General features: G+C 41.3%; 2 protein-coding genes across 2 annotated transcripts in view; both read left to right on the top strand.

The window, feature by feature from the left end:
• The first annotated feature begins 257 nt into the window (after window positions 1-257).
• Window positions 258-2797, top strand: ndufa7 (NADH:ubiquinone oxidoreductase subunit A7). The gene is made up of 4 exons (XM_033621276.2): window positions 258-351; window positions 598-647; window positions 1300-1437; window positions 2580-2797. Exons 1-4 carry the CDS (start codon window positions 301-303, stop codon window positions 2665-2667), a joined length of 327 nt encoding a protein of 108 aa, XP_033477167.1. The 5' UTR covers window positions 258-300; the 3' UTR covers window positions 2668-2797.
• A 1802-nt stretch (window positions 2798-4599) lies between these two features.
• The window catches only part of LOC117254095 (low-density lipoprotein receptor-related protein 8-like), a 38770-nt gene continuing 29436 nt past the window's right edge, over window positions 4600-13933 (top strand). Inside the window, exons 1-4 of the mRNA XM_033622076.2 lie at window positions 4600-5286; window positions 5709-5836; window positions 8949-9074; window positions 11848-12228. Coding sequence (XP_033477967.2) covers window positions 5752-5836; window positions 8949-9074; window positions 11848-12228 — 592 coding nt within the window. The 5' untranslated portion in view covers window positions 4600-5286; window positions 5709-5751. The remainder of the gene's footprint in view (window positions 5287-5708; window positions 5837-8948; window positions 9075-11847; window positions 12229-13933) is intronic.

Here is a 13933-nt window from a genome sequence, read left to right as displayed (position 1 = left end):
TTTTGCCAGCAGTAATATCCTTTTACTAGTTTGTTAAATACTGGCCACACTAACACATAATGACATTCAATTATAAATAGAATAAGAATTTTCAAAACTGGGATGTTCTTTAAAGCAGCAAAAGCAAAGTCAGCAAATATTCCTGGAAAATAAAACAGTTTTGAAGCTGCTGTATGAGAATCTATTGTGCACCAGGGTGTAATGCTGCAGTTCTCCTTCAGACCGCCAGATGTCAGTCACGTGCTGAGACACGTTTGGTCACATTTCAGAAGAAGTCTCGTGCCCTTCACAACAGCAAAGATGGCGACTGCTACCAAAATCATTCAGAGGCTCCGAAATTTTTTATCGGGGGTAAGAAACACAACCACGGACAAACTTTATATCCAGGACAGGACGAATTGTTAAAGACACACTAATTTGTCACCGAGTTATTCCTCTTAATAAAATTTCATACAAGCGGAACGGGCGGAAGTTGCCAATTTCAGTTAGCTTCTAAGAGCCAGCCTGTCAAGCTAGGTGGATGATAACATTGTGAAGGAAGCTAGTTTGTTTCGTTATGTTTTTCAGCAACTATCAGTAATAATGTTTCCTTTACAGCGCGACCTGCAAGCCAAGCTGCAGCTGAGATATGAGGAGATTGCAAAAAGGTGAGACTTCGTGCAGAAGTGTTTACGTTACCATATGTATGAAACCAGCAAGGTTAACGTAGCTTCCCTGTCGTGCTGATACACACTGAACTAAAGACGGTCTCTGGTAGCACATATAACCCAGATAACAGTGACGTGTTGATAAAGGCTGTCAGAGCAGTGACATGCACACCTGCCTCGACGTCCTAGTTTGATTCTGCATCACTTTAAAATTCAGTACAGTTAGATTAAGACACAGGTGAACGATGGCAGCTTATCAGAGGTTGTATTTGAAATATTGGGCTGCACTGCCACTTGTCAGGCTCCCTCAGATAAATACTTACCTGTGCTATTAGCAGTTGGTTTGACACCTGGTTTGTATGTCATCCATGTAATAATAGTAGGCAAGTTATGGCATTTATGTGCCTTGAAATTTTACCTTTCAGGCAGCATCTGGCATCAGACCATGTAAAGCTTAAACCATTGTGAAGTGTTTTTGCATTCAGCCCTTACAATCATAACTCAAACTGACCATGCAGGATCCTACTCCATCATGTCACTACTACCTGAAATTATAGTAGTCCCAACAAAGGGACAGAATCTATGCAGCCTGAGAGAAAGTATAAGTGCTGCTTAAACTTTGCACAATAGTCCATCAATACTTTTTCTATAGGACACAGCCACCACCCAAACTGGCGGTAGGCCCGAGCCATAAGTATGCCGACAACTACTACTACACCAGAGATGGACGCAGAGAGTCAGTACCAGCCACAGTCGTCATGTCTTCTCAGAAGGCTCTTACCGCTGGCAGGTAAATCACTCGATCATTGCATTTTTGTAGATTGTAAAATTCAGATTGTAATCAAATAATGACATTACTCTGATTATTATAACTGTCTTATTGAGCATACCTGGATTAAGGTAAAAAAACAGAACAGATTACCCTCCCACTTTTAAACAACTGTGACCTGACTTCCGTTTATGCTATGATTATAGAGGTTTTACGGTGACAGAGTGAACCAAGTACTGAATGGTAAATGGACTGCACTTGTATAGCACTGTTCTAGTCTTCTGATCTCTCAAAGCGCTTTAACCCATTCCCACACACAGTCACACACACACATGCACTCACACACACCCACACCCATACAGTATCTTGCTCAAGGATGCTTCGGCATGTGGACTGGAGGAGCCGGGGATTGAACCCCCAATCTTTTAATTAGCGGATGACCCACTCTACCTCTGAACCTCAGCCGCCCCCTACTAATAGGTGAAGGAAATGTATTTTATCTAATGCTGCAATATGCACCTGCAGCTCCTCACCTAGCTAACCAGTTACTTGTGTAAAATTCATCAGCTATTGGAAAACAAATGTAGATTTACACCAACTTCTGACTGCCAGTAACTTACTCACTTCCTTTTGTTACTTCTGGTAAAAGCCATGGTCAGTGACCTTTGATGGAACTTTACTGGGAAATCCAACGACAGCAGACTGATAACAGAACAATATTTTTCTGACCTTTAATAAGCCAACATAATGAACAGTAATGTGAGTAAAATGGGAACCATGTAAACAGTCATAATCCGATTATGTAAATGGTGTTATGTTCACAGTTGGAGTTTAGTGTAACTACAGTAATATGTGGAGCACACTTATTATAGACTTTTAAAGGGCATTCTAGACATGAAACACTAACCCAACTGTGGATATGTATCAGAAATTTCTGCACATTTTGCAACACACACAGTAATCCAGCTGTTTGATGACACCTTTCAACCATGCCCCAATGCTTAGATGTGTTGATGTGACATCTTGTAATGTGAGCAGTAACCTCTTGCTGTGTGAAATTAAACACCTTGATTACATCTACCTCCTGAAAACTTAAACATTCTGTTTTATGGTGATTGTTTACATACTTGTGATATTTTCTTGACTCTTCTGATCTCTTTTAGCCAAGTTTCTGAAGTCCAAAAGCCTCCAGTGACCCCGGGCCCTGTATACAATGGGCCACCACTCTCCACAGACCAGCCGTACCTCTGAGCAGCAGCGTTAACCTCTTCAGCATCAACAACCTAATTTCTCCATCCAGACCTGCTGTAGAGGTCTGACCTCTGCACATGTTGGTTGTATCCTGTACAATAGAAAATGTGAATAAATGTGTTCTAGTTAAGATTTGTGTGGTCATATTATGAACCTTAATGTGAAATGGATTTTGAATCATGAGTGTCAACTGTGTGAGTAGACTTCTGTGTGAGAGAGAGTTGTGAAACAGTGGGTGAAAGGTGAGCCCAACAGGAGGGGGGCTAAGTAGATGTGTGCCAGTGCAGCAGCAGGATCCTCTGTGGGGCTCAGACCCATAAAGTCGAGAACCTAAAGGTCTGACTCAACCTGCGCCTTCTCACCAAATGAGACAGTCCAGTCTCACAAAGTCCAAAACTTATGATGACTCACAATGTAGACACTAGCGGTAAACTCCTATTACATGAATTGAACATTCAGGATGTCTCATGCATCATTAATATCATAATTTTTCAGTTGTCATTATGAAACCTGCCAAAGCATCCATTAGGGTGCATAAGGTACTTAACCATAGTCAGTATATGACTTACAATAGATATCAGTCAGCATGCCCCCAGTTTGGACAAATGGCAGGAGTGCCAAAATGGAAGCTAAGCAATGTACTGCTGTGGATAGTGGTCATCAGTTTATGTATTTTAGCCACCTAAAAATATCTACAACAGTTTAGGTGTACGCTGTATTGAGAGTATTTTCTCCGCTTTACCTTTCTGTCAGACAGCCTGATCCCACGGGAAAGCAGTTAACAGCTTCAGTTCAGCTATGCTCTCATCAAAGTCACCAGACTCCATTGAGAAAAACAGTAATTTTAGCTCACTAAACGCAGCTGCTGGTCTACCGCTGGCTCGATCTGTTAGTTAGTTTGTGTTATTGTGTGGCTTTGGTGAATCTGAATGAACCCTTTTAAGGTATTTTGGGGGGCTTTTTTTGCCCTCATTTGATAGGACAGATTTAGTGTGAAATGGGGGGAGAGAGTGGGGATGACATGCAGCAAGGGGCTGTGGATTGGAACTGAAACCACGGCCTCTGTGGCAAGGACACAGCCTTTGTACATTGGGCGCTTGCTCTACCAGGTGAGCTAGATGGTGCCCCTGAATTAACTCTTTTAAATGGCAATGTCACACAGTAACACAAAATAAAAAATAACTGGTGGAGGCAGTAGCAGACCAGCAGCCCCTGTGTTCATCATTAAATCACTGTTTTTCTTAGTGGAGTCTGGCTTTAATCATAGCAATATAACGTCTTCAGTTCCCAGTCAGAAATTGCTGTCTGGCAGAAAAGTAAAGCAGTGAAAATACTCTCAATATAACAAACACTTAAACTGATATTGATTGTTTTAGCTGGGACTTTTCATGGGTGTCTAAAATACACTTTATTGCTCAGCTTCTGTCAGTAGTCCTGCCTGCTTCCTCAAGTGGGTGTTTGCCAAGTAACATCCACTGTAGGCAATACACCGACCATGGATTAGTACCTCACACAATACCACTTCAAAAAATCCGAACTATCCCTTCAAAGGACATGCTTGTTGTGTTGGTTGCAGCTCTGCTTCTGTCAGTCTGAGCCTTGATTATGTCCCAGGTAACCAGGCACACCCACAGAAATGGTCCAGTGCTCGCCTCCGCTGCAGTTGCTCACAAAAAACAAAGAAAAAGACTCATATTATTTCCAGGAGAGGGGTCTTTTATGTTATGAAACAGGCTACATTTTACTAAATTTAAAAGAAAACTGTTGATTTTTTTATTTTAGTTTAGTTTTTTGTTTTAACAAGTAATGGTGAATATCTTGGTCCAAAATAAATGTCATATATTAATGCTTATATTTAAGACGAGCCTCCCTCCCCAGTGGCTGGGCCCCAAAAAGCTTCCCCTTTTTACCCCCATATGGGCGGCCCTACATGTAATCAAAGAGACAAAAAGGGTACTTCGACAAAACTTTGTATTTTGAGAAGCAAAAAAAGAGAAGATTTTTAAAATGTAAATATTTGTCAGTAAGATTTTAGAAGCTGGGTTTACAATTATACTTTTAGTTTTATACTCTGCTAATATACAGTGGCACTTTCTCTTACCACCTGCCCAAATTATTCAAGTAACTTTAGCTAATTTATTTTATCAGCAGGGTGTGGGCAGGCGCAGACTGTGACATCACTTTTCTTCTTGCTTTCAGACGCCTTTCGCAAGGGGTGTGAGTTCTTTCAAAAACATTGGAGAAAAGGCAATGAGCAACTTGGTAAGAAATGTCCCACAAACTGAAAAGAAAAAAAAAAAAAAAAAGAATATTTTTTAAAGGGGAAAATATTATTATTATTTTTGTATGTAAAGAATATTGCAATTTTTTTGCAAATTTTTGGGGTCACTTATTTCATTGCTCATGGCCAGTTTGCTCAGGTTTCAAAGGGTTAAAAGTGTTTAAAAGTGGGAAGACCTGTTCAGAGTAGCCTATGAGAGCAGTGACGTAAACAAACTGCAGTTACATCAACCTGAGAAGAGGTCCAATCAGCAAACAACATCAGAAACACCTGTGCAGGTGTGCACGCTTCAAACACACCGGTAAGCTGTTGGATGACAGAGCACTTCACTCTTAAAGGTCAGTATTTTTTAAGGACAAATTAGTTTTATATTCATGATTTTATGTAATGTAATGGATAATATTTAGTACCAGACAACTGCTAGAAAAAGATTTTTAAAGCGAGAATATTTTGATTTGTGTTTTATGGCCATTCTGACATATTGAGCAGTGTTTTGGTTTTTATTTCTGAGCAATAAAAACGTACAAGAAGTTTAGGAAATGCTTTATTTAAATGACAAACATATATGATATCACACTAAAGAATACTAGTCAAGCCATTTTGAACAGCTGTGAAATATTGTACGTCAAATTAACAAATAACTGAATAAAATAAAGGACAAATGAACAGCAGAGGAGATATTTGATTATTAATTTAGACTGTATCGTGACAGTAATATAATTTCGTATGCACCATTAACGTCACACATCTTCATTCACAGACTGAACCGACTCTTGCGTCATATTTCCGCGTCGCGGGCAGCGATGCAACCGTGGAGGACATCGAGCATGGGACACCTTGGAGGTTTATTTCTTCTGCTCGCGCCGCTGACCTGGTGTCATATTTGGGGTGAGATGTTGGAAATATGTATGCTTGTGTGTGACAGTAGAGAGCTGCTGGTGTGAGGCGTTTAATGTCTGAATGTGAGGACGCACGGAGACACATCTGTGACAGCTCACAGTCCAGCGACCTGCTGTCAGTTTGAATGAAGTCTGTTTACTATGCAAACTACAATCAGCTCGGTGTTTGACCTGGAGTGTTTTCTTAGTTTTAGTGTTGCTGAACAAATATAAGGTAACCGGAAGCCAGTTTAAAGCCTATTTCAGATGCATTAGGACCAATGCACGTGCGGAATTTGTCAGTAAAGCGGGACAGGTTAAGAAAATGGAGGCATGCCGGGTGCTTATGACCCCTAGTTTACACTACCAGATCGTTACGTGTTTGCAAATGTTTAAATTAAAAACACATTTGTGGAAATGGGTTTATTATATAAATATAATACATATCTAGATTATATATGCAATAACAGTAACAGTGAAACTGCAAGTGTTGGTGCAGCTTTATCAGCCCAGTGAGACAAACACTTAGATGTGATAGGAATGACAGATTTTATGCAGCTTTGGTGGATTTATGACAGAAAATGTGATGTTATTTAAGTGAAGAGCTCCAAAGTGCAGAGAAAATGTTTATTCCGTCCATAAATGAATTAACAATAGTCTCACTTTTATAGGCTTTATGTCACTACATGACACATTATCATGTTTTATTATATGAAAACTCTCTGGTGAATACAAAAAAGAATCGTTCTGTTTGGCATATTCTATTTTTATGGCAACAAAATATACATATACAGTACAGGCCAAAAGTTTGGACACACCTTCTCATTCAATGCGTTTTCTTTATTTTCATGACTATTTACATTGTAGATTCTCACTGAAGGCATCAAAACTATGAATGAACACATGTGGAGTTATGTACTTAACAAAAAAAGGTGAAATAACTGAAAACATGTTTTATATTCTAGTTTCTTCAAAATAGCCACCCTTTGCTCTGATTACTGCTTTGCACACTCTTGGCATTCTCTCCATGAGCTTCAAGAGGTAGTCACCTGAAATGGTTTCCACTTCACAGGTGTGCCTTATCAGGGTTAATTAGTGGAATTTCTTGCTTTATCAATGGGGTTGGGACCATCAGTTGTGTTGTGCAGAAGTCAGGTTAATACACAGCCGACAGCCCTATTGGACAACTGTTAAAATTCATATTATGGCAAGAACCAATCAGCTAACTAAAGAAAAACGAGTGGCCATCATTACTTTAAGAAATGAAGGTCAGTCAGTCCGGAAAATTGCAAAAACTTTAAATGTGTCCCCAAGTGGAGTCGCAAAAACCATCAAGCGCTACAACGAAACTGGCACACATGAGGACCGACCCAGGAAAGGAAGACCAAGAGTCACCTCTGCTTCTGAGGATAAGTTCATCCGAGTCACCAGCCTCAGAAATCGCAAGTTAACAGCAGCTCAGATCAGAGACCAGATGAATGCCACACACAGTTCTAGCAGCAGACCCATCTCTAGAACAACTGTTAAGAGGAGACTGCGCGAATCAGGCCTTCATGGTCAAATAGCTGCTAGGAAACCACTGCTAAGGAGAGGCAACAAGCAGAAGAGATTTGTTTGGGCCAAGAAACACAAGGAATGGACATTAGACCAGTGGAAATCTGTGCTTTGGTCTGATGAGTCCAAATTTGAGATCTTTGGTTCCAACCGCCGTGTCTTTGTGAGACGCAGAAAAGGTGAACGGATGGATTCCACATGCCTGGTTCCCACTGTGAAGCACGGAGGAGGAGGTGTGATGGTGTGGGGGTGTTTTGCTGGTGACACTGTTGGGGATTTATTCAAAATTGAAGGCACACTGAACCAGCATGGCTACCACAGCATCCTGCAGAGACATGCCATCCCATCCGGTTTGCGTTTAGTTGGACGATCATTTATTTTTCAACAGGACAATGACCCCAAACACACCTCCAGGCTGTGTAAGGGCTATTTGACCAAGAAGGAGAGTGATGGAGTGCTGCGGCAGATGACCTGGCCTCCACAGTCACCGGACCTGAACCCAATCGAGATGGTTTGGGGTGAGCTGGACCGCAGAGTGAAGGCAAAGGGGCCAACAAGTGCTAAACACCTCTGGGAACTCCTTCAAGACTGTTGGAAAACCATTTCAGGTGACTACCTCTTGAAGCTCATGGAGAGAATGCCAAGAGTGTGCAAAGCAGTAATCAGAGCAAAGGGTGGTTATTTTGAAGAAACTAGAATATAAAACATGTTTTCAGTTATTTCACCTTTTTTTGTTAAGTACATAACTCCACATGTGTTCATTCATAGTTTTGATGCCTTCAGTGAGAATCTACAATGTAAATAGTCATGAAAATAAAGAAAACGCATTGAATGAGAAGGTGTGTCCAAACTTTTGGCCTGTACTGTATGTTCAGCAAATATATCCAATGGAGTACTTAGCTTATAAATGAAGGGAAATCTGAAACTCATATGTGGAAAGATTAATTAATAGAGACAGTCATCAAGGGTAGCACTTTTTTTGTAACTCTTTTTGTATTTATGTATTTATTTTTAGGTTTTTTTTTTTAAACTTTATTTTCCTTAATTTTTTTATTTTATTTTATTTTTTTGCAGGTGTTTGTGGGTATGTGTGTGACTGAGTGCACAAGTTTGAAGTGTACATGCACACATACAGTATAATTATGTATGTGTATACTGTATGCTACTCTTTGTATTGTATTTTGTATTTTTTATATCTGTTTAATTGGTAAATTTGTTGTTTGATTAATTGTTTTTTTTTCTTTCTTTTTTAAATTCTTATCCTTGTTAATGTACACAAAGTTTAAAACACTGAAAGAAAAAAAAACATTTACAAAAACATAAAATATAGTAGGCAGAACCTTGAATATGAAATAGAATCAAAGATATTTTTCTCAGACCCCAAAATTATGATAACATACCTTGAAATTTAAACCTGTACCATGTTGTTATTTATCATTGTATATCTATAGTTAATTGATGTATCACAGGGTGACACACCTATTCATATAATCTCACATTAAAAAAAGAGAAATGTCATCAGTACATGAGCTAACAGTAAACTGTCTGATGTGTTTCTGGTGCTGCAGCTCACTCTCTGCCCGCCTGCCGCAAGCAGCTGGAGTTCAGGTGCAGCGATGGCTCGTGCATCCCGACACTGAGTGTGTGTAATGGACACAGAGACTGTGAGGACGGATCAGATGAACACCGCTGTGGTGAGCACGATGTCAACAACACGATCCCATCTCAAACTGCACGCACATGCACACAAGTATATTTTCACACGCTCTTTTTCTGGCAGCATGAACCAAACCAAAATAAAACTGATATGTCTCTGATAGTTTAGATAGTAATCTAGGAATCTGAGATGAGGAAAGGAAAGGTCGTTTACAAAGCCAGTTTAACAACGATTCAAGAGGTTTCATAAGACATGAAAAGGCATTCAGATCATAGGCATGTCAGATCACAATGGGCCCCCCTACCTCTCCTAGGGCAGGTGCAATATTTTCCTCCAGGTAACTGAAGGGCCTAAATTGCATAAACACATCTGAAGTCCTGAAGCTAAACTGAGGAGAGTGAATGTTTAGGCTACTCCTTCAATTTTCTCAGTGCAAACAACCAACTGGTCCATTACCTAAAAGGATTTTCTAAGTAGCTCTGCAGCACTTAACTTTTTAGTTGTGAGGGAGGGAGAGAGGAACGGGTGGATAGATGGATGGGTTGATTGTTTTTCACAATAATAAAGCGCTTAACCTACATTTTATACACTCAGTGCCGAGTCCACACTGTCTGCAGATCAGAGGCCATTATCAGGAAGTTCACCAGATTTGCTCTCAGTGGCATCATCATCACAAATGGTGTCCGAGTCTACAAGGCTCGGACAGTCACTTGTGCTGGACAGTGTGTGTCCTATTCAACTTACAGTGTTGTGTAATGCAGTTTGACCTGATTCTAACCGACCTTCATCTCATTTTCTTTCATTCTGTGGGAAAATACCGATGCAGATTTTTATTTTATAATCTGGTTAAAGTCATGAGAGACGTTGATACTGAATTCTGGAGGGATTTGTTGCTCTGCATAACGTTTGCTCGGCTGGAGAAAGTGCTGTAAAAGGATTTAATGTGATTGCAGTCATTTAACAAAAACACTGTTGATGTGAGGAATGTTAGCGGGCATGAATATTGGCAGTGTTCCTTAGAGGTCAGAGACGTGGGACTTTGACCTGAAAGTTGCTGGTTTGAATGCCGGCCAGGAAAATGAAGAAAGTGAACAAGGTTTACTTTGTTTTGCTCAGACGTGCAGCACAGTTCTTCAAAAGAAAACGGATAAATGCATTAGGAAGTGATCTGTTGTCAGTCGTAGAGCAGCCCAACACATACCAATGCAGTTTTAGTCAGGTTAGCATTAAAGTTAAAGTTAAACTTGAAGTTATAAAGTCCAGTAAGTCTGGGTGTCTTAGGCAAATTTGGCAATGTTGCAAAACAGTCTGCTTCATGACAATATTTGATTTCTATATTATCTTAACCTTAAAGTTAAGTCTGGGTCTTTGTAAAGATAGACGTTATTCACAGAGCATCTTAGACCTTAAAAGAGCTCCTAAGGTGAAAAACTGTTAGGACCAGGGAGGAGCACTTTTAACAGGCTTAAGGGTTTCTTAAGCAGAGGAGAAGATTGCAGAGAAATAACGCTGGATGACAATGAGTAAATTAATTGCTACAGATTAGATTATGCAGGGATAATACATGTGATTGATGTCATTAGGGTACACACACACTTCCCATCTAACACTATAACACCAGAAATAAAATGATCACAACACCAAGATATTTGGAAAACTGGAAAAATGCAACAGTGCAGCAGTGATGACTTGAGTCTGAACCTTCCATCAGCAGTGATCACACTAACAGTGACAACACTTTCACAGTCAGCAGTTCATTTTATTTCCACTGGGTGTCCACACTTTGCAGGCTCACAAAAGGGTGTGTCTGTGACAACCAATCACATCTGTTTAAAGAGTGTGTCGTAACTAGCAACGGGGTCAACCACACCTCCTCAGTAAGATAGAAGTTTCTGTCCCTTCCTTGCTCAGAGTTGCTCTGAGAACTTCCTAAATCACTCCTGAGCTAAGACTCCTTACTGAAGAAATTTAGGCTGAGCTAGGAGCTAGGAGCTCTCTGAGAGATTCTCAGTTTGTGAATACGGCCCCAGAAGCCTGTATTATGAGGCAGGATTTGGGGTTAATGAGGTAACTTTAGGGCTAACCTGGGTTTTGAGCACTACAAACTACTCCTGACCTGTCAGATAACTGGAGAAAAAAAATCCGACTTGGATAAAATGGAGATTTTAGTTGCATTTTAACTGTTTCCCAGAGTGATATATGATAATACTTATAGGTATTTTAAGCCTCTGCCTTCATTCATGGTTCTGATGCTGTTGCTCGTCATTAAGAACCCTGCCTCTTTCACATAACCGTGGCTGGATGGGAAAATCTTAGCAAGCTGCTGACCAGCTTTGTGATTCAGTTATCCAGATGTCCAATGTTGGAGTTAATGAAGACAGATAACGAAAAGATATCCTGGCTCCGTAGTACAGGCCTCTGGATGGATGTGATGAGTAGCAGGGTTGCTTAATATGAGCTAATATGATTGACCCATTGGACAGCTGGTGCTGATGAAAACTTGTATTCTGTTCACATATATAATTTATTAGCCTGCCTGAATCGTTTCTCTTCAAATTCTTTTTATGATCCCTTCAAGTGAGTTTACTCTGACGTCACATGACATTTGTTGCTCTCTTGAGTCGTATTGAAACTGCGTACAGAGCTTTATTATCAACAGAAATCAGATACTAAGATGTGGGAAACTTAATGTTGCTGGTCATGTTGGTGGTCTTAAAAAAAGCTGATATTTCACCAACTTCAGATATTTGTAGTGAAAGCTTTGAGACTCTGTACAGACTTAGTTACTGATAACGTGTGGCTCTTCACAGGTCACCTGTGGTGCAAGAAAGATGAATTTGCCTGCCACAGCAGACGGTGCATATCTCTACATTTACGTTGCAATGGCGTAGACGACTGTGGCGACGAGAGTGACGAGGCTTCCTGCCTGAACTGCACCACCGCCGGCTCCTTCTCCTGCGGCCCGTCTGACTCCTGCCTGCCCAGAAACAAGCTGTGTGACGGGCGAGCTGACTGTAAAGACGGACGGGACGAGTCTCAGGAGTTGTGCGGTTTGTCTCAGCCACACCCACAGACTTCTCCCACATGTACAGCATCTGAGTTTCAGTGTGGAGACGGGCAGTGCATCCGCCATACCTGGAGGTGTGACCACTCCCCAGACTGCTCTGATGGCAGCGACGAGGACAACTGTGGTGAGTAATAAGGCTTCACATCCTGAAATCACAACCCAAAAGAAAATCAGTGCTGGAACATGTGTATTCACTTTCTAGCTGAAAACACACTAGCGCTGCTGCGGTGTGTCGCTGTGGCCCCCTAGCACACACACCACACAAAGTTATTACTTCTTGTACCAAAAGATCTGTACCTCTTCCACCTCTGTGTTAGCTTAAAATCATGTGTGCAGAGCTCCTAATTAAACTTGAAGCTCCAGAGCTGTGACTCACCAGGCAATGTCTTTTTGGCCATTGTCGTTTTATAATGACGGGATTGTAGGTCGTTTAGCTTGGAAAATTTCACGACTTCAACTACGAGTCTCTCATCATCCAGTCTTTGTCACACACAAGACGGCAACAGCAACAGAGCTCTCTTTATGCATCCATTGAGAGGAGAGGAGTTGAGCTGCCACAGGAGCAGAGAAGAGCTGCTACGGGACCTGATATGTACAAGCAGAGAATGAGTTGGGGGAAAATGCATTTCTTTCTGCGGCGGTGAGGCTGGAAATAGGACAGTGGCATGAAGTGCCACAGGGTAACGCGTCCAGGAGCGCTAACGTGCGTGTAGCCACTGCCGGTGTGGGGTTGTACATTGAAAATGGGCCGCATTTTTTGACACGCTGCGCTGCTGCCGGTGTGTTTTGGCCTTCTGTCTGAGACACTCTGTTTAAGAACTTCTCTTTGAGACTCCCTCCTGTAAGAAGCCCACTCTGGTTAGTGTTTCGGGTCTTCTGCATCTGCGCTCTCGGGTGTGTGGCTTGGTTTTGATCAAGTTCACTTTTGAGAAAACGCGCTCACACGAGGCGTTTGAATGTGGGAAAACAAGCACATCAAGCACAAATGATGCTAAGTGCTTAACAACACTTGTTTCCCGCCCATGTCTTTCATTATTAAGGCATTATACCAGAAGTCATCCACATCCATCTCTTTGGAGCTGTCAGGCAGGTTCGTTAAGGCCATCTTTTGCTACTCGTTATCTATTTCCTGAATGGTATCCCTGTTGGCTATGTCCAGAATGCGAGGCACAGGTTGCATCAGAGGGAACAGAGATGGATATAGTGATTATGATTATGCGTCAATTGTGATGGCAGGAGAGAGGCAGACAACAGCAGGTTGCAGCTTGTGCCTGCCAAGGAGCTGCATCACACCTACACCCAGGTACACTGCGTTAACTGGTATGATTTTTGCCTTGTCTCTCAGCTCAATCTGGGCGATGTCTTAATGGAGAACATTGCCTCTGTCCATAAAAGATAAAAGGATGTCCTTGTAAGTTTAACATATTGTTATTACTGTTGTTATTTTAACCCTCTCGCTTTGAAAATGCTCACTAATGTCTGTGAACTTAGGCAGAACCCAGTCCAAGAAAAGATACAGTCGCAGAGATTCATTATTCAGAGCTTTGTATATGTTTTCTGCTGCATTCAATCTGGCATCCAGCCACTGGTCAGTGAAAAAAATAAAAAAGCTGCAGAGCATCCCACTGCGTGCACATCTGCTTGACAACATCAGTAACTTCAGATCTGTCAGGTGTTCTAATAATTTTGGCCACCACTGTAGTACTTGATGTTTCACTAAGCAGCCAGCAGAGGGCAGTATAGCACTGCTCCAAATCACACACTGACTGTACAGAAAGGCAGCCAACATCTTGTGACACACATCCTCAGGCTTCTGTCTGTTTACATGT

This window comes from Epinephelus lanceolatus, chromosome 6 (genome assembly GCF_041903045.1).
Source record: "Epinephelus lanceolatus isolate andai-2023 chromosome 6, ASM4190304v1, whole genome shotgun sequence".
Classification (NCBI taxonomy): Eukaryota; Metazoa; Chordata; class Actinopteri; order Perciformes; family Serranidae; genus Epinephelus; species Epinephelus lanceolatus.
Note: the sequence above shows the minus strand (reverse complement) of the source record. Positions and strands in the feature narration are given on the sequence as shown.

Excerpts from the sequence above, each read along its gene's own strand:
- ndufa7 (XM_033621276.2), top strand. The coding sequence starts at position 301 with ATGGCGACTGCTACCAAAATCATTCAGAGGCTCCGAAATTTTTTATCG. Across the intron at positions 352-597 it reads TCCGAAATTTTTTATCGGGG|CGCGACCTGCAAGCCAAGCT; the intron begins GTAAGAAACACA and ends TTTCCTTTACAG. Across the intron at positions 1,438-2,579 it reads AAGGCTCTTACCGCTGGCAG|CCAAGTTTCTGAAGTCCAAA; the intron begins GTAAATCACTCG and ends GATCTCTTTTAG.